Source organism: Durio zibethinus, chromosome 18 (assembly GCF_047325235.1).
Source record: "Durio zibethinus cultivar Kanyao isolate XHJ-2024 chromosome 18, ASM4732523v1, whole genome shotgun sequence".
Classification (NCBI taxonomy): domain Eukaryota; kingdom Viridiplantae; phylum Streptophyta; class Magnoliopsida; order Malvales; family Malvaceae; genus Durio; species Durio zibethinus.
In genome coordinates, this window is record NC_143179.1 from 4,375,463 (window position 1) to 4,395,680 (window position 20,218).

At 32.0% G+C, this 20,218-nt stretch overlaps 3 protein-coding genes across 4 annotated transcripts; 1 reads left to right on the forward strand and 2 right to left on the reverse strand.

Moving 5' to 3' along the window:
• Positions 1 to 1,283: 1,283 nt before the first annotated feature.
• On the reverse strand, positions 1,284 to 8,265 carry TIP1 (Ankyrin repeat family protein with DHHC zinc finger domain-containing protein). Its single transcript, XM_022893869.2, has 13 exons — positions 7,729 to 8,265; positions 7,244 to 7,384; positions 6,348 to 6,460; positions 5,622 to 5,701; positions 5,321 to 5,484; positions 4,511 to 4,649; positions 4,301 to 4,400; positions 3,684 to 3,741; positions 3,432 to 3,509; positions 3,238 to 3,336; positions 2,845 to 2,923; positions 2,592 to 2,740; positions 1,284 to 1,836 (listed from the first exon to the last, which is right to left on the reverse strand). The coding sequence occupies exons 1-13, from the start codon at positions 8,029 to 8,031 to the stop codon at positions 1,411 to 1,413; spliced, it is 1,929 nt and encodes a 642-aa protein (XP_022749604.2). The 5' UTR covers positions 8,032 to 8,265; the 3' UTR covers positions 1,284 to 1,410.
• A 2,032-nt stretch (positions 8,266 to 10,297) lies between these two features.
• Positions 10,298 to 12,582, forward strand: LOC111300294 (uncharacterized). Its single transcript, XM_022895929.2, has 4 exons — positions 10,298 to 10,482; positions 10,560 to 10,711; positions 11,871 to 11,929; positions 12,022 to 12,582. The coding sequence occupies exons 2-4, from the start codon at positions 10,592 to 10,594 to the stop codon at positions 12,362 to 12,364; spliced, it is 522 nt and encodes a 173-aa protein (XP_022751664.2). The 5' UTR covers positions 10,298 to 10,482; positions 10,560 to 10,591; the 3' UTR covers positions 12,365 to 12,582.
• Positions 12,583 to 14,547: 1,965 nt separating this feature from the next.
• Positions 14,548 to 17,432, reverse strand: LOC111299017 (triphosphate tunnel metalloenzyme 3-like). Of its 2 annotated transcripts, none has more exons than XM_022893872.2 (2): positions 16,461 to 17,432; positions 14,548 to 14,796 (listed from the first exon to the last, which is right to left on the reverse strand). In XM_022893872.2, the coding sequence occupies exon 1, from the start codon at positions 17,074 to 17,076 to the stop codon at positions 16,465 to 16,467; it is 612 nt and encodes a 203-aa protein (XP_022749607.2). In that variant the 5' UTR covers positions 17,077 to 17,432; the 3' UTR covers positions 14,548 to 14,796; positions 16,461 to 16,464. The 2 variants fall into 2 exon arrangements, with proteins under 2 accessions (XP_022749607.2, XP_022749608.2); XM_022893873.2 differs by having other exon boundaries at positions 16,450 to 17,325.
• Positions 17,433 to 20,218: the final 2,786 nt, after the last annotated feature.

Sequence of the window (20,218 nt, forward strand, 5' to 3'; positions counted from 1 at the left end):
GAACTAAAAAATTAAATAAATATTTTAAATTATAGTTTTTTATACATTTTACTTGAAATATAAAAAATCAATTTTTCTTTTATTATTTTTATTTTTTTCCTTTTTTCTTCTTTATAAAATATATTAGAAAAAGGAAAAGAAAAAGGTACTTAATATTTTTAAGGGAAAACATTTTTTGGGTTAGAAAATAATATCTTCTATTTGATTTATTAATAAAATAATATTTTTTAATGTAAAATAGTTTTTTGTGTTTAAAATGATAATGAAATATTTTTTGAAAAGATTTTGAAAATTTTAACTTAATTTTAATTTTTAAAAATCTATTTTTATAAAAAACGAAAAACATTTAAAAATAAATTACATTACAATTAAAATATAAAAACATTATTTTAAATTTAATATTTTATAAAAATATATTTAAAATATAAAAAAATTGAGGAAATAACATCTTTAGTTTCTAAATTTAAATAAAATTCTATTTTGATTTCTCATTTTATTATATGAAATGTTAACTAATGCTATACATCACGCTAATTAACATTTATCGTCAATTTAAATTGTTTAATGATCAAATTAAAATAATTTTGAACAATTAAAAATTTAATTAAAATTTTTTAAAAATTAAAAATTAAAATAAAATTTGATTCAAAACTTAAGAATTACGAGTACTGTTAACTCTAATTTAAATAATTGTTTTATTGTAATGTATAATTTCAAACATTAATGTTGAAATACTGGGTTATTATTAGGAAGATAGTAAGAGTAGTAACTGGGGGATATAATTGCACCTAACATTGAAGCCTGAGTTTACCTACCAATTCAAGTTTTTCAAGTGCCGTGTGCAACACCCAAAAGGCCATAAAAATTTATGTTTCTGCTCAGACCACTAAAGAAAAAGTTATCTTAAAAACCCACCAACCCGTACCAAATGACAATCGTAGGTAATGGTTGGAGAAATACTCGCGTTGGCAGACAGAAAAGTACGTAATAGTACAGATATTTGCAAGAAATGAGCTTGGATGATTTTGATGGCAATGTCCCTTTCTGCCAATTGCCGCCCATCTGGAACACATCTCATCGTTATACTCAATTAATCTGCCCACAATAGTCAAGTAACCTAACCATTTTGTTGATGTTTGGTTCAAAGAGGTCTCCTAATAATGCTCCTTTTTCCAAGAAACCATTGTTTTAGTTCTTGTTATCCACGGAAACTATTTACGAGTTTCAAGCCAAGTGAAATCTAACAGATGCTAAAAGCTTCACGAAATGAGGCAATTTGGAAGGATTGGAAAACCTGTAACCTCAGAACAAAAAAGAGTGTCCAATAGACCAACAAAAGCTGAAATCGGATGTATGTTTATAATACATATAATGCACACCAGTTTCAACTTATACCGGATATGATGAATATCACGAGGCCACCACAGCACGGACACTACTCCGTCCAAGGCCAAGACCCAAACCCAAAGGAACGCGCTCAGTGTTTGACTTGCTATGGTTACCATGGCTGCAGTGGGAAGAATGGACGTGGCCATGATGCGCGTTGGCATTGCTAGAATGCACATTTATAGCAATATGCCCATTTCCATTTCCCGGAGTATGCACATTACCATTTTGCAAGTTTGAATCCCTCGGCATTTGAACCATCCCAATTCCTTCAGAATGTGCCGGCTCTTCACTAGCCTGCACGTCTTCATTGTAGCCATTGATCAGGAAATCTGAGCAGTTCTTCCTGCATCCATGATCATATGGGTTTCTAAATCGACCACCAGCACCCCTGAGGTAGCTATAGCGCATGACATTAGCCATTTCATTTGTTGTTATGTTGCGAGATATCTGTAGCAAGAAACAAATAAAATAAGTACCCTAAAAAAAGAGAACAAACTGAGTACTTGCTCAAGTTTCCAATATCATTCATCTTCCAACAAATGAGTTAGATATGCAACATTATCTACGACCAAAAATGTAAGCACCACATCACTTGCCACAAACGACATGAAAATTATGCCCGAAAGAAGATAAAAGGTTGTGGTGGCATGAGAAAGCCACATAAACGTGCAACGAAAGCTGCACAAACGTGTTAAAGACAAAGTCAAGATAAAGTACAAATAAATGGTTTGGCAGGGAAACTAGAATGTACAAGGCTATATGAATTGAAGATGGTTGGTTTGAGATGATTTAACGCTTGTGTGAGATATGCCTTAATGTTAATAGCTATGATATGTTGTGGCTGTGAAATGAGAATTTACTTGGCATGAAGAAGGTGGAAGCTCATTTTAAACAATGCCTTAGACTGAGAATACTGGAAAGGACACATTCACTCAATCCATAATCACTAATAAATTCCTATGACAGTTAGCTCAAGAAATACATTGAAGTAGCTGAAACTTGCATTTATGATGCCACCAGACCTAATCTAGTATTAGGATGACAACTTTACCCCAAAACCTCAACAGTGCACTGCACTAAACCTAAAAGTAAGAGCAACGGTGAAGCCCACATTTTTTTCTGTTGTGAACCAGGTCACAACTGTAAAAAGTAATTCCAAAAAAATAAAAAATAACTACAGATCACAAAATCTCAATGCATACCTGAGAAGCCTGTACAACAGTTAATGCTGCCACACCAAAGAAGAGGAAAAAATCCACAATCAAAAAGGATATAGCACCAATATGGTGAGCACCAGCATGTTTCATCCATGGTAAAAATGAAGATGGAGCCATTGGATCTGTCAAGATTCCTGTATACAACAGATAAACATTTCTAGGACTTTCAAGGTGAAAAAAAACTTGCCAAGCTAACTTCAGAAAATAGTTTGAACTTGGAATTGATTAAAAGACATACTTGTAATAGTAACTCCACCAGTAATCAACATCGCTGAAACTTCCAAAACAAGGAAAAGAAAAAAATCCCATTTGTTTTTCTGCATCACAAGATACCTTAACGAAATTAACCAACAGATATCTGCAAGAATTACATCAAATAATTAACTATTCTTGAAATTGACCTATCAACATAATTGTAACAAACCAGCATGACACATCGCCCAGATTTGTTTAACTTTTTTAAGAGCAAAGTTATGCATAAGAGCATTCAAGTCCCTGACTTATTTTGATTGTCTAATTAAGTACAGGATGTTAGACATGCAACAAATGAAACATTAAAATAAAAACAGGGGGAAAAAAAAGTAAGAGAGGGAAAAAAAAAAAAAAGGTTATCTCATCAGCAACAACGCACCTTGCCAACACAATTTGATACCCAAGGACAATGATGGTCAAATTGTTCAACACAACGATCACAAGTGGAGCAGTGTTTTGCACGAAGAGGTCTGACAATCTGATGATGTAATAAAAACATAGCAAATCAATCAGAATAAAAGGACATTATCAAGTGAGTAACATATAGGCAATAAAGGCTAAATTAAAAGGCACCTTGCATGTTGCACAGAGCTGAGACCAATTTCCGGCTAGCAAAGCAGGATTATTTATCTCAATCTTCAATAAGGGTTCCTAGCAAAACATACAAGATAAATATGTTAATGGTGAGAAGTTCATTTAAAAGATATATACATGACTTGAAGAAGCAAAATATATGGGATTGACAACCACTAAATTTCTGGAAGACAAAAGATTAACAAATCAAACAAATACTAGTTAGGCTTTATAAGGGAAAATAGAACGCACATCATCTTTCATATTTTGAGGATCATGGACATTCATCCTGATATAACCGGGATCCTTGCTGCAAAGAAATTTAAAATGAAAAACTATATAAGTACACTCCTTCAATGAGTCTGATCACTAGCAAATGCAAGCAATAAAAGTAGAGGTACTGCCTAGAGCACAGCTAGGCATGATATACACCCAGCCCAACTTCTCTTACAGAGAACTATCAGACTAAATCTGGAAAAAGAATGACAAAATGCACTTCAATTTTATTAACGTGTCTTGTATTATCTTATAGATTCATAGACACTGCCCTTGTAAGAAAACATCAACAATCTAATTGCTAGAAACTTGAAACTAATTGCATGAAAAATCAAACATTAAAGGTCCCAAAGACCATGTATTCTGTCCTGAAAATTGTTTCTGGAAACTAAAAAAGGAAATTAATCAACCACACAATGATTCCACAAACAATTATCTGCAATGATTGCTGCTATAGTCTGAAATCTCCCAAGGGGAAAAATGGGACTAATGAACTTACAAACAGACAGCTAGACCCAAAACAAATGTACTCAGTGACACAATGACCTAACAGACTTTGAAAAAAAAAAAAAAGTCCACATCAAAGAATATACCTGCTACACCTATAAAACAGAACCAAACCAGCAGATGCTAGGAAAACACCTAACCATGCCAGAAGGCCAAACCCGGCTGTCAACTTTGGCAGATTTGATGCTGCAGCCAATGTCCAAAGCCACAAATAAATAGATGACCAAAAGACCAAGATAGGAACTGTCTTGATGGTATGGCAAAATTAACTTTCATGAAGAGATAAAGAGATGCACCTATTATGACAGATTGCATATAGGTCAACAGTAGTAACAAGATAATGCACCAAAGGATTGGTGCAAGTCCTAACTTTGAAAGTCTTCCAAGACGGCTGTTCCCATCACATCGTTTTTCAAGCAACCTTCTCGCATTTCCCTGCAGAATCAGGAGTATAAGGAACATTAATAGGTAGCATGCTAAAATTCAGTTGATTTCGTAAGCATATCATGATAACAATTAAAAGAGAACAGCAAGGAGACAAATTAAGCCACTTATAGGGAAATTTTACAGCTTTTTATGAGACAACAAACAAGACCATTGAAAATCAATTATAATTACATCTTAATTCCTAACTATTTCACACCGCAAAGTCACAAAATTTTCAAATGTGGATTCAAGTTGCACCTATACAAGGAAAGGTAAAAGATTGGGCTATCCAACGACAAAAATACTAGCAATGAGAGAAATATCAGCTTTATAAACCTGAATGCAGTATAACCATAGGGAAAAAAATTTTTGAGTTTGCACATGTATATTGCATTGACCACTTCAGGATGTTACCAAAAAATTAAAATGAATAAAAAAAACATTTTGGACCCTTATGTAATGTTTATAAGTACTTTTCATTTGTATTTTTATCAGTAATTAACCAGACATTCTTTATGTGGGCAGAAGAGGAAGCAAGAATCATCTTTCGTTCAGCCCAAGGCATTCATCAGTCATCACTAACAATAAATAGCTTGAACTGTGTAAAGCAAAAACAGATAAATATATAACTATTTGTCACAGAATAATCTTTATCCAAGTTAATATGTTAAGGCACCTACAAGGAAAAAAGCAACTTGTCTGTGATTTTTATCAGAAGCAAGCCGTGCAGGTGTAAAGCCAGTATTATCGGTGATCATCAAGTCCTCCTTTTTGCCAGCCTGGACTAAAACTGTGCAAGCTTCTAGATTACCCTTAATAGCCGCCCAATGGAGAGGAGTGCAACCTGATGTAAAGATAAAACATGGTTAACAGAGAAAAATTATGCATGCAATCAAATTTTTACAAGAAATTGTTTATACTAGATTAACCAGAAGAAATTCCCTAGAAATGGCACTTTAAATCTGAGAATCAGAAAATTACCCTCTTTGTCCTGACGCACTCTATATGCATCGAGAAATAAAAGAAGACGTATACAATCAGCGAAACCTTTATAAGCAGCCCTAGTGTTGTCCATATTGAAACAAAAAAAAAAAAGTTAGAATAAAAATTACACACCTGATATAAACTTCATTAAACAAACAAGCAATTTGTAGGAAAACGAAATGAAGTAGTCAAAATATGCAAGTAAACTTGTTAAATTTAAAGCATTAACTCAATGAGAGATTTCAAAAAAGGAAAATAGATCACAAATCGAAGAACTCTTTGACATTTTCAGAATGAAAACAACTATGATAAAAATTACACAAGTTGGTTAAATTCTGATCATAAAATTGTAAATCCAGATTCACAAAGGTCAAGCACTTTGCAGGAGCCTATTACTATCATGACTAGGCATAAAAAAATCATGAATGAAAACTGTTTTATAATTAAAATATTCTGGGTGTTTAAAAGTAGTCTTGCTCACCAGAAAATGGATAATAATTTTTTCATCACAACAAGTAAGTTCCTCAGTTAGTTAAAATGAAATTTGAGGTAGCAAAGAAATTGATGGAAGATAACAAAGCATTGCTAATACTATAGAAGGAAAATAATCAAGCCAAAAAAATGCAGATATTTAGATACAAAGAAATCAACACCATCACAGTTCCTTATGTTAAGAACATTCAAGCGAATAAGAGTAAGGTGTATGTAGAACTCCTCATGTACCAGTGCAAAGGGCTTCGGCCGTCATTATCAGGAATATCAGGGTCAGCATTCCATTTTGAAACAATGTGATAGAGAAAAGCAGTCTGACCATATTGAGCAGCAACATGTGTTGTCTGCATCAAATTACAGTTAATAAGTAAGCATCCATCTGGAGGTGGAAATAAGAGCAAGAAATACATCAATTCAATTATTATCCCACAATTAAATTGTAAAACACAAATCATAAGCATAAAGTTTGAGAATTAAATTAAGTAATAGAAACCAACCCTCGTGTTCTAGACTTCTAGACAAATAACATCTCTAAAAAAATAATAATAAATGTATCAGCAATAGCAGCAAAGAAAAACTGCATAAAATTGCATCTGATTGTGAAGATAACAGAATGAGAAAAAATTACAAAAAGAAAAAATAAAAGACAAGGGAAGGGAAGGGAAGGGAAAATATAAGGGGGATCTTAGCATGTTAGCAAGCCAGAGTCAACAAGATAGTATAGCATGAAATGCTATGCTTTCAAGCTGTCTTTGAGTTCCTACTTTCTAGACAAGTAGGAGTAATGGGAATGAATTTGATCTCCAGCTATATAACAGCCTTAAATGTTAGCAAAAATATATCTTATTTAAGCCTCAAAAAATCAATATGATCTACCTAGTTTATCAAAACCCTATATTGCTGACTTTTAATGCTCCCAAAAATATATATATACACGATGCCTATGCAGATATAAACCAACCTCAAGCAGAGGAGAATTTCTAAAACAGCTAGCCTTGCTTAAACATTAATTTACATCACAGATCAAGTGATCACTCTCCTGTCACAATCCATTTTGAGGGAAACCATACTAATTTTTTGAATAAGAAAGAATATTAGACAAGGCACCACAATGAAGAAAAACTAACCTGGTAGCCATAGATGTCAGCAGCATCCACCCTAGCACCCTCTTGAAGTAAAAGCTCAGCAACTTGTATTGCACCCCGGACAGCACACCAGTGCAAGGCGGTCTGCCCGGTGTGATCTGTCGCATTTAAATCTCCACCATGCTGCAAATTAAGGCAAACCAAAAACTTCAGTTAAACTGAATTTAATCCAATGAAAACTACCATGACACAACTAAAACCTCAAATTCAAACAACTCCAAAATAATTTCCAAAACTCAAAAGCATGTAATCCCAAAATCTAGTTCAGTAAACCCATTAAAACCCAATTTAATAGACCTTTTAAAGAAAACAAATTCCATAAACAAGATACTAAATAAACCCAGTTCAATAAATCCAATAAACTTCAACTGAAAATTTCAAAAAGAAAATTTCCAACTCTAACAATAAAGCCAATTCAGCAAATCCATCAAAACAACAACAAAAGGGAAAAAAAAAAGGATAAAAACCTCGATGATGTACTGAGCAGCGGCGGTTCTATTATTCAAAGCAGCCCACTGGAGGGCATGGTAACCAAGGCTATCGGGCTCAGAAACAGAGCAACCCTCGGACTCAACCAACCTATGGAGCTTCTCCAAATCCCCATAAGCAGCAGCGGTGTAGACATCGTTCCTCAAGCTCTCATCATCAGCAACCCCACCAACGATCCCATTATTCCCTCCATAATTTCCATTTCCATTCGCTACAATACCACCACCACCCGATTGCTTCAAGGGTTGAATCTCTTCCACCACCTCGATCTCCGACGACATCTCTGAAAACCCCAACAACAAAAGAAAACAATTTTTTTTCCTTTTCAATGATCTGGGTTGACTTTTTTTTTCAATAACTTTGTTTTATAGCTTTTATTTTTAAATGGAAATGTATGGGGTCGTTTAGGGTTTTCGCGGAAAGAGAGGCGAGACGGCAGTGTTTGGGGGGGTCGTCGCGCTTTGGCGTCCGTGCCGTGTTGACTGATGAAGGCCGAAGCCAAAGCCAGTTAGCCTAAACGATAATCCGTAGGAATTAACTTGATTTTGATAGGGCGTAGGGCAGGCTGTTCCTGTTTCAGGCAATATAAAATTTATTTTATCCATTGCTCATTGTATTTTTCAATATTTTCACATTACCCCCTTCAAATTTACCTATTTACATAATTGTACATGGCCTTTTACTTTGTTTTTAGCAACTTTAATTGCGCTGGCTGTATTTATTAGTATCATAAATGTTGGAATAATTAATGATGTATTATTATATGATAATAATAATTGCCTATATATATATATATATCATAAATCCATCTTGCACTATATTTAGTTTTAGCTTATATAACTATTCACATTAGATTGATTTTAAATATTAGTGCAATTAAAGATGTTCATAAATTGAATTGATTCAAATGACATTTTTTAAAATTTGTCTAAGACCCGGATAATCTCGCATGTTTAAATTTGTTTAATTTAAATTAATTAATAAAATAAAAATAATTATATTTTAATACTTTAATTAAAATATTAAATAACAAATCAATATTCAATAAAATATTCCAGCCCGTGATGCAGTCAATATTGAATTACAGATCTCTTTAGGAAGTACAATCCCAAAGCTAACAATTGGGCCAGATCAAGCCCACTATAAAAGCTGACTTGGGCTGGATTAGTCCAGTCCACGAAGCCCACTCTAGACCATTTAAGGGGGTCCGGTTTTATTTTGCCTCCGTTAGAGCTGACGAGTGTAAAAAAACATTGAATACATTTTGCGTCTTATTTCACCTATAATTTTTTTTATTATAATATATAATTATTTAATTATAATAAAAAAATTAAATAGAGATTCATTATTTATATGTATATATTTCATATAAAATTTCGAAAATTATCACATAATTTTAAATTATGATTGATTAATTATATTTTAATAATTATATGTGACATGCTCCTATATCTAAAGATGTTAATAGATAGGATATAGATAGATAAAGATTTTTCATTTTTCATTTATTATTTTTATTTTATACTAGTCTTTATATTCATATTTAATAAATATTTAAATTTGTTATCATCTACCATCTTACAATTATGTTTAATACATAAGATGATATATTAGATAAAATAATAATTACTTTATATCATTTTGATCTGTTTATAAAAAGTGAAATAGGATTATAAGAAAGATTAATCATCTATTTTACATGAGATGATTTAATTCTTTCTAAATAAAAAATGATTATTTTTAATACATAAAATTAAATTTATATGTCTTATTATATTCTTAAAAATTACATTAATAATTTAAATCATATAAAAATTGATAAAAAAATAATTTTAACCAATAAATAAATTTAACATATCTTAATCTTTGTATATATTAAATACAAAATCATATTATTTAATATAATCTCATTCGTATATCATTTTATCATATTTTATTCATAATTTTATGCATTAAATATACTAAATGAATATTTAATGAGTAAAGATAATTTTTATACCTATAACTTTATAAAATATAAAAAATAAATTTTCTTTATTAAATTTTTATCTTATATTTTTATGTAATTTTTTATAAATATCTATTTTAAGTAAAAATAGATAATTTTAATTAATTAAAATAAAATATTATTATTAAATAAAAATATTTATTAAATATATAATCTAAGTGCAAAACATGTGCTATATTGACCATTTCTTACCCATACATAATATAAAAAATATAAATTATACTAATTCGCGTCCCTATCCTAAAATTTCATATATAACTTTATTTCATTCAGCTCTTTGAATTTGAAATTCGGGTAAAACTGTCATCTTCAATTTCAAAAAAAAATTTTTGTACTTCCAATCTCATTAATTAAAGTAGGCTCCACCAATCAAATCTTCGAACCACACACACACCTGATTGGACAAGTGCACCATGTTTTCGTGGTCCCAGTAGCACATGATTCTCTTCCCAAATTTGACGTTAAAATTATTCAGACACTGGATCCAAAGCGTCAAGTTCAAAAAAATCTTATAAATACTGTATAAATACGCTCACCAGAAAAGTCAATTTCTCTTCTTTCCACTCCATTTACCTCTTTTCATCCAATAATCTCCTTTCATCTTTCTTGGAAGTTACAAAAACCAAACTTGGTAATATCAACTTTGGCACCCAAAAACCCTAATCCGGACCAAGCCCTAGGGTTTACCCTAACCGGACCCAGACCCATAAACCACTCTGCTCAGGTCTTCTCTCTCTCTCTATCTTCACTCTTTTTTCAAAGTTCTATTTTTTTACTAACTGCTTGTATTTTTTTCTATAGAAAGTGCATTTCGTAGCATAGTTAAGGCAGCAATGGAGGTAGGTAGTTTCAGCCCATTTGAAAAGAGCGTCTGGGTATGCTCTGTAATGGAAGCTTTGGTGGCTGAGACTTTGGTTCTTGCTGGAAAGTCTCTTGCTTGCCTTCTCATGCTGGTATAGTTACTTTCTTCGTTGTAAAGGCTTTTTTTTTTATTTATTTTGAAAGTTGTGTTGTTTGCTTCATTTGCTGTGTTCTGCTTTTTGGGTTTTGTCTCAGAAAAATTATATTTGTTTGTTTACAAGGTTTTTGCTGCTTGTATTGTGCTATTCATGCCTTTTTTTTTTCCTGAATTTTGGTGGTTGACCTTCGCTTGACTTGGTTGAGGTTATTGTAAGCTGCTATGGTGTTAAAATTGTTAGGTTTGCTGTTATGAATTTGTACATTGGTTGTTGTTGTTGTTAAGGGCAAGCTTTGCTTTTGGCGATTGAATTTGTGTAGACAGACTGACCGTTGGGGGTCATAAGTTTTCCTCTTTTAACTTGCTGCCTGGGAGGCCCTACACCTTTTGGTTTTTAGTTGGATTCAGCACAAAATACCAGAACCCTTCTGCGCCACTTTTATTGGTTTCTGACCTTGAATGGGACATTCCTCTGCACACCTTCTAGTGCTTGGAACGTTTTCTATGTTACCGTTTGTGCGAATACAATGACATTTATATTGAGTTTCAATGTTTACTACCAAATACCAATTATCAGAGGATTTTTAACATTAGAGAACAAGTTGATTGGGTAAGATCGTCTTCAGGACTATGAATTTGGGGGCCCTGGATCAAAATTTTCGTTGCTGTAAGTAGGTCTAGTTTGCCTTATTAGCTTTTACGGCTCCAAAATGATATTTAAGGATTTTTTAGGGTCTTGATCTGTGGCATTAGGGTTAATTGCTGACTTAATTTGCAACATCTCCGTATATCTTTGTTTGATGAATATAATTGTTTTAATATTTGAAAGAGGTTTTAACATGTCAGTATTATAAAAAGCCTGGCTTGCAAATAAGCGTTATATTGAGTTGGATAATCGTTGTTCCTCATTATCTGCAGCAATTAAGTCAACCTTTCCTTCCACTTGCTTCTCTGATCTTAATTATGTTCAGATTTTTAATATTTCATCATATGGTGGACTTGAATTGACGAGGGAAACTTATTATTGTTGCTTTGTAACATTGTTAAATGCACATAGAAGCCTGTTGTCTATGGGAAGCTTACATCATTCATTTGTTTGTTGTATGTATTTTGCCTAGGATCCTTTTTAAAATGATTTAAGATTGTTGTTGCAGACAGGATCAGTGCTGAATGATATGAATGCATCACTTAATTTGACTGCAGTGGATGAGAGGTAGTATATTCCTTTTCTTTTTCTTTTTAATTTATCATTAATGGTTGGTAAGAAGAAATCTGACAGCTTGGTGGGATTGACTTCTATTTCAGGTTTCCATTTGATAAACTTTTCAAAATGGAACATCCTGGTACAGAGAACAAAGATGCCAGTGATACAGAGGAAGATGATGAAGATGAAGATGAAGATGATGACAATGCAGATGATCAGGATGATGATGCAGGTGATGAGGATTTCTCAGCTGAGGAAGGTGAGGAAGATGATCCTGAGGATGACCCTGAAGCCAATGGGGATGGAGGGAGTGATGAAGAGGATGATGACGGCGAGGATGATGATGGGGATGAAGATGACGGTGATGAAGATGAGGAGGAGGAGGAAGACAAAGAAGATGAGGAAGATGAGGTTCCTCAGCCACCTTCTAAGAAGAGAAAGTGAAACTAATCATAGGCCTGTAGATCTTCTATTTTTTCTTTTTTTTTTCCCCTGGGTGAGGAACTTCTAGTAGGGAGGGAGAATTCAGCATGTGTGTTTGCATAATAGAAGATTCACAATCCTTTGTTCTGAATGAACCTTATTTTTTTGCATTTGTCATGTACTCATGTTACAGTTTATGAACATATAATACATATTATTCCATCGTGGATTGACTGTGATTCCTATTTGTTCTGCAGAACTTGTAACTGTTACCTGCATCTAATACTAGGACTGTTTAATATGTCTTGGGATTTTGTATTAACCTGGTAGGGTTTGTTGAAACAACTAACCGGAAAGTGGAAATTGAATTTTATTCAGTTATGTCAGCAATTAACGCTGCACTGGAGCGAAATAGCTGATCCTGCACAGAGACCTGGCTTTCCCAAAAAGCCAGAAACTGAGGTAAACCTGAGGTTTTCATACCTTAAAGATTAAGACCTTTAGCATTGCATTTGGATTTCAAAAAATAATTTTTGAATGCAAAAAAGATGCTAAATATAATATAATTTGAGTTAAAAAGTATTTTTTTGACCACTAAAAGTGAACCAACAACAAAAGATAATTTATTTAGCGAACCAACAACAAAAGATAATATAAAGGTGCAGTTGTTATTTAAAATTTATAGTTTAGAAATAGAATGACAAAAGATTTACTTTATTATTTACTTTTGACCAAAAAAAAACTTATTTTTTCTTTTCAACATCATTTTCTCTTTAGATATTTCAAATTTTTACAATAATGCCAAATATTCAAAAATCTTAAATCATAATTTTTTTATGACAATTTTTGCAAACGTATTTTTTTCAAATCAAACTTGCTTTTTAATCGTAACAACAATGCTAAATTTAACAGAAAATCTGACACGGGGAGGTGTTGTTCCAAGCCTTGGCACAAAAGAGCACTGCCTTACCTGGTTAGTGTAGTTAAAGAAGGTCAAATTTATAAATTCCTTTGTTTTTTTTTTTTTTTTTGTGTAAAAGGTGCAAATGAGGTTGAGCAGAACTCGGCACAAGGAAAATAACTCTCAGAGTGTGATTCGTTGGGAGGAATTTATAAATTTTCTCTCAAAATTTTGATGATGAGTATCTAATTTTTACGTTTGATTCAAGATAATTTATAAAATATCATATTTTTAATAATATCCAAATTTCAAAATTAAAATTTTATTTTTTTTGTGATATTTTAAAATTTCAAAAAAAAATTATCTTATTTTTAAATTTGAACTGAATAAAATATTATCACATAACCGTTACTTTCATGAAACATGTCTAGAAAATGATTAAAAGTTAATTATAGGTTTTTGTCAGTTTAATTTTTATTTTTTTTTTGTATTATAATTAAGATGTTTAACATGAAAAAACACCTTAATTGTAGATCAATTAAAAAGTTTAACTTGAAGAAAATTCTTTTACTGATGATTTAAAGTACTGTGAACACAAACGCCTTAAATGATTCAATTTATATATTATAAAAGATTAATCCGTTTGTGTACACCTTAAATGATTGATAAATTAAGACATTATAAAAAATTATTGAACAAAAAAACCTCAAATGATTTTTTTATTTTTTTTAATAAAAGATCACAAACACCTTAAATGATATAATTTATATATTATAAAACTAGATTATTTAAAATATTTTTGTATACAAACGTTTTAATTGATCAATTATAAAAAAATAAAAAAATCATTTAAAAGGTTAATATTTTGAAATGACTTAATTGATGATATTTTGTATTTATTATTGATAACACAAAAAAATTATTGTCATATATGTTAAAAAAATTATAATAATTATATAAAAATTAATATACGTTAATTTATCTTAAAGTGAATCTAAATATAAAATATCTTAAAAATAAAAAAAAATTCCGTGTATTGCACTTTCCCACATATCATACTTTCCTCCAAAATTTAAAATTTCACAAACCGAACAACTATAGATCATTTTTTTATTGGCATCTTCCATCCATAGGTGATTGTGAAATTCTGAATTGCATTAAAACCACCGCTCCAGGGTGTTCGGAGTTTGGGCTTGGGACCGAGGAATGTTGGAGACAAATCTGGGAATGGTGATGGTTGAATTGGCACGATGATAGAAAAATACCACATCATAGACAAAATTGTAAACACAATCAACAGAAATTCATCTAGAATACCCACAGAGGCAGAGACCAGACTAGTTAAATTAGTTATTCAAACTGTCTGTCAAAGAGTACTAAATTGCAATAATAATTATGTTCATTGCTAATGACACAAGGTCTCAGAATTGTGCATTGAGAGGGTAAAAGCTATTAGCTCTCTTCAAAAGGAAGATGATAAACCTTGCTTCTCTACCATTGTTTGCATGGTCTCGTTACATGGATTGACATCATAATCATAGTGCATGACGACCTATAAATGGAAATAGCACAGTAATAGATCACATCAGTGAGTCAAAAAAATAAAGCAATATATATATATATATATATATATATATATATAGACACACACACACAACAATAATTAGTGCTGACTTTGCAGTTAAGTGAAGAATTAACTACCAATATAAAAACCATTCAAGATCGCTCTCATCATGAACAGTCATGTAATTAACAGTTTAATATCAACCACAAAGCATGTCCTCTCAGCAAATATAGACAGAGAAAGAAAAGAGAGAAATCACACAGGTTCAATAGGATAAAGCTCTTAAGAGAAAATAGCACATCTCAGGTGTCTCCAGCATAGTTTCCTAATGAGAAAGAATGCTCAGAACCATCACGCTCGGTACCTTCATGCCTTGGGATAAACATAGGAAACTGGATAGGTGAAGCTCAGTTCAAGGGTCTCAGATTGTTTTGCTGGCTAACGGGTCAGTTTGAATAAAGAAACTCAATAAGATGGCTTAGCAAGACCCAAAAAAAAAAAAAAGGGATAGAACGAGAGACCAATGCCAGGGGAGGAGATAGCTAAATGGATTACATAGTCATTACTGCTTAGACGTTGATGAACTTAAGCCAGCTCTTCAAGTCCCATTATGGATGAGCTTATGGCTCCTAAAACAACAAATGAGCAACTTTGCATTGGATAAATGGACTCTAAAACTCAAAGAAGTAAATCAAGTCAGCAACTCAACATTACTATCTGTTTGACCAATGTGATTTATATTAACATTTTTACAGATAGATATTGACAGCATATTTCACCAGACTTAGGTCCCCAAGTGGATTAATGAAAATAAAAAATCCATACGGAAGAAACAAGTGGCAAAAACCTGATTGATGAGGCACGAAGCACGTAAAAAATAAATAAAAGTTGAAAAGTTATGTTAGTAATATAAGTAACAAGAACAATGGATATAACAATCAGTTAAGAACTTAATAAAATATGTTTGCAAGAGACAAATAAATCAAAACCAAATTAAACAAACAGCAACCCTTACAGATGATTATGATAGGGAAGATGCTTAAGACATACAATGAGTTTGTAGATAAAGGCTACTGGGAACAACCAAAGAACCAACAATGAACTTTTCTTCCAAGTTACAACATACAAAAGCAACTGATAAAAATATGCTCTTCATCAATACATAAATCAAGAATCTCTTCATAATTTTTTATATAGCATTTGGGTTCACTTTTTCACACTAAAACCCAAAGGGTTCGGTTCTCATAATTCAAGAATTGAGATAGCATATGAAGTATATTTGTATTTATCAATTTCAGCACTGTTTAGTTATGATACGGTATTTGTGATCTATACACTATACAACACGGATATATGTTGCAACTGGCAATAATTCATACCATAATAAACATATAGCACTCAATATAATAGATTCACAACAGACTTTAAACTGCAAAACAAACAAATTAGCATCACCAAAAACCCATAATAACAAGCAGCTATAATCTCATCCAGCATTAATGGGGGCAAGAATCACATCAAAAACCATTTAAAACAATCTATAAACAAACAAACAAACAACATTATAAAACACAAAGAAAAAATTTATGTAAACCATCTTTCAAATAACAACTTTTGAAATCGTCAAGCCAAGGAATTAACCTCAAACTCACATTGCTAAGGCAGCTTCCCAGACCTAAAAACAGCAAACTTTGTCATCTTAGAGTAAGAATAGCCAATCCCATTTTCCTTCAAGAACTCTTCAAGCAATTTCTTAACTCCATCGGGATCCCCACTCTCACATTCGACCTCGTAACAAATACCAAATTCATACTTAGTCTCATCTACTTCAAGCTTCAAATTTTTCCAATCAAAAACTTCTCTTTTATTTTCAAACCCACCTAAACAAACAAACCCCATTTCTTCCCCAACCCCAACCCCAAATTCCTCTTTCACTCTCTTCAAAATCCTCGATTCAATCTTCCCCAACCTCGCCGGGTCCTCCACGCAAGCGCGTGCGTTGCATGGGTCTAGTTCCTCCTCGTCTTCCTCCACACGGCTGACACCATCTACCAGAGTGGGTTTGGATTTGAGGGAAATGATGCAGCGGGCGTCGTTGTTGAGGAAGCGGAGACGAAGAACGGAAAGCTGCAACGAAAGGGTACTTGTTGGTGTGTCGAAGAAGAGATTTTGTTGGTGGAGGGTTTTGGAGAGGAAAGGAGAGAGGATGGTGGTTAGTTGACGGTGGGCAGCGGCATCTTGTAGGCGGATCTTCACTTCGACTTCCATTAGGGGGAGAGACCGATGCGTTGGACCTTGGAGGTGGGGTTAGGGAGGGAGCGATCTAAGAGTTGAAGAAGGGAGGAGGAGGTGGTGGTAGTGACGGTGGAAGGAGGAGGGGACGGTTTACGTGAATCTTCGAGTTCTTGTTTGTCTTCGAGCTTGACTTCGATTTTGGTGGGTTTTCTTCTCAGCATCTCTTTTTGGCGTGACAAGATGAAAAAAAGGTTTACTTTACTCCATTCTCTTGTTTCATTCGAATCAGAGCGAGCAATATCAGAATCTTTTATATCCCTCCGCACCCGTTCACATCATGCGTAGATTTTCTGAGTAAATTTCACTTATGGACCCTAAACTTTGACCATAATCTCATTTATGTTACTAAATTTTAATTTATGCCATTAAGATCATTGAAATTTTGTAAGTATAATAGATTTAGTCACTTTGACAGATTCTATCCAAATTAATTGATAAAAAAATGAAGTGAGGAACATTTCAATGTCACATCATTTGCCACATCTACTAATTACATATTTTTAATCTGAAAAAAAAAAAATCATTTTGAAGTTTTTTTTTCTCCTAATAGGTTTCCACTCTCTCGCTACTCTCTCATGAAAGAAAATCAAGCCACCCACAGTAAAACAGTGAAAGTATACACACAAAGAACTCTCTACACCTAGTGCCACTGCTTGTATAATTTGAAACACATACCTTAAAGACATATTCAAGCCCACGAAAAAGATTGGTATATTGCTTTCAACCATTCCCTCTCTGCTTAAACCAATTCTTACAGGATTTTTTATCCCTGGTCCAGAACAAGAAACTTCAATTGTAGCATTGATTTGAAATCATGAACGGGTACACTCAACGCCCTTACAGATTGACAACCATATCACAAACGATAGCAAACAAACAGCTGCACCAATAGCAAGAACAATCCAGACTTGGCGTCACCACTGTCTTCGAATAGCAATTATATGGGGGTGGCTTGATTTTCTTTTGAGAGAGGGCATTGAGAGGGTGAAAACTTAGAGAGAGAAAAAAAATCAAAATACATATATTTTTAGATTATAGATATTTAATTAGCAAATGTGGCAAATGATGTAATGTTAATATGTTCGCCACATCATTTTTCTGTCAATTTGATATACTTAATAAACTTTAGTGATCTTAATAGGATAAATTAAAGTTCAATGATATAGATGAAATTATGATCAAAGTTCAATGATCATAGATGAAATTTATTCTAGATTTTCTTTCAAAAGAATTTTAACTGAATGGTTAACATTTTAGTTAAGATTAAGGGGATTGAGGTTCCATTTTTGTTTAAATTCATTTAATAAAATTGTTCATGTTGATATAAATGGATTGAATTATATTAATTATCACTGAGACATAATTGAATCTCAAATGCACAATTTTTTTTAATATGCACATATAAGAAAAAAAAATTTTGATTTGTAAAATCCAAATTTTTTAATCACAAAGTTTAAAATTTTTTTATCCTTTTTAATATTGAAGTTGCAATAAAAACAAAATTTTTAATCAAAAATATTTTTGGATTTTGATAATAAAAGTGATTTTAATCTTAAATATACAATTTTTTGTAAACCACACGTCATCTTAATATATATATATATATATATATATATATATATACACACACTCTCTCTAGATTTTAACCCATGCTATGTCGCAATCGTTTATTTAAAAAATATGATCTAATCTAATTAAAAAATATGATGTTATTTAAGTAAATAGAATATAAAATAATCAAATGATTTGTTAAATGTTGATGTGCATATTTAAATTAAATAAGTGCCACATTCAAAATTTTTTAATGAATTCAAACTAAATGAAGAAGATATAAATAGGTTCAATGTAATTCTTTAATGTTTATAATTGATATAAGACAGATGCAATCTTGCAAAATTAAACAATTAAACAAATACAAAAGCGAAACAAAAGTGTGAGTTACTTCACCTACTTAGTCAGTAATTCAGTTGTGATAAAGTATATCAAATGCATAGTATTAACTTTGTTAACCATATGTAAGATTGAAAAAATAATTTGTGTATTGTTCATGTAATTAAATAAATGAGATATTGGAAAAGACATTTTAATTTTGTTTAAATTCAAAAACTTGTCATGATTTAACTTTTCAAGAGACAACACAAATTTCATTATAATGAAGAAAAATTGTAACACATTAGTACTATAAAAGAGAAAGATAAACATGTTGAAAGGATGCAGTAATTAAGGAAGCTAAAGATTGAAAAAAATTATTGAGCATCAATTTCATCAAGTTAATTCTACAAATTCTTGCTCCAATATCTTCGCATTGTAAATCTCAACCTTCTATGTAGAATGCAACTTTATAATTACATTTAAATGCAGAATTCAAGTAGGAAAATAATACCTTTTCAAAGAGCTCTCTTGCATTCTTAAGATTGGACCAAATGGAAAACATACAGTTTTTGTTCCCCCTTTGTTGGCATTTGAAATGATTAATAGGTGAAAAAGTGGATGCGAATATATGATGGCTATTGATTGCCAAAAATAGAGAATGGAATATTTCAAAACATACAATAACTTATAATTTCCCTTTAAGTGTCCAATTGGGTTTTTTCTAAATGGAGTCTGGATACTTCATTTTATCGATCCAATTAAGCTAACCATAAATCATTTTAATTGAAAATATTAATCTAAAAGTTTTTTAAGAGATAAATGAGGCTTTTGGAGACGATATCAAATCCTGAAAACATAAAGCACCAGGCTCACCACACTAAACAAAAATAAAAGTTCATATAGATCATAACAATTTCAAGAGGGTGGTAAGAAAGAGACAAAAAGATCTCATTTCACTTACAACCTTGTAACGTGAGACATATAACTTTAACACATTAGTATATATCTATCTTATTAAACAAAAATAAACATATAAAACCCGAAATTGATTTGCAATTGCTATGAAATCTCATGTTAACCTTCCTAGACCTTGACAATGAAGGGAAACATATTAACAATGTGTGTGTTTTATTATTAAAGAAGTATATTAACAATGTGAAAAGTTTCATCGATAAGAAAACTCTTCTTCAACAACAATTTTGTCCTCAAGTTGGAACATGTGAGCCAACGTCCAAACCTATGC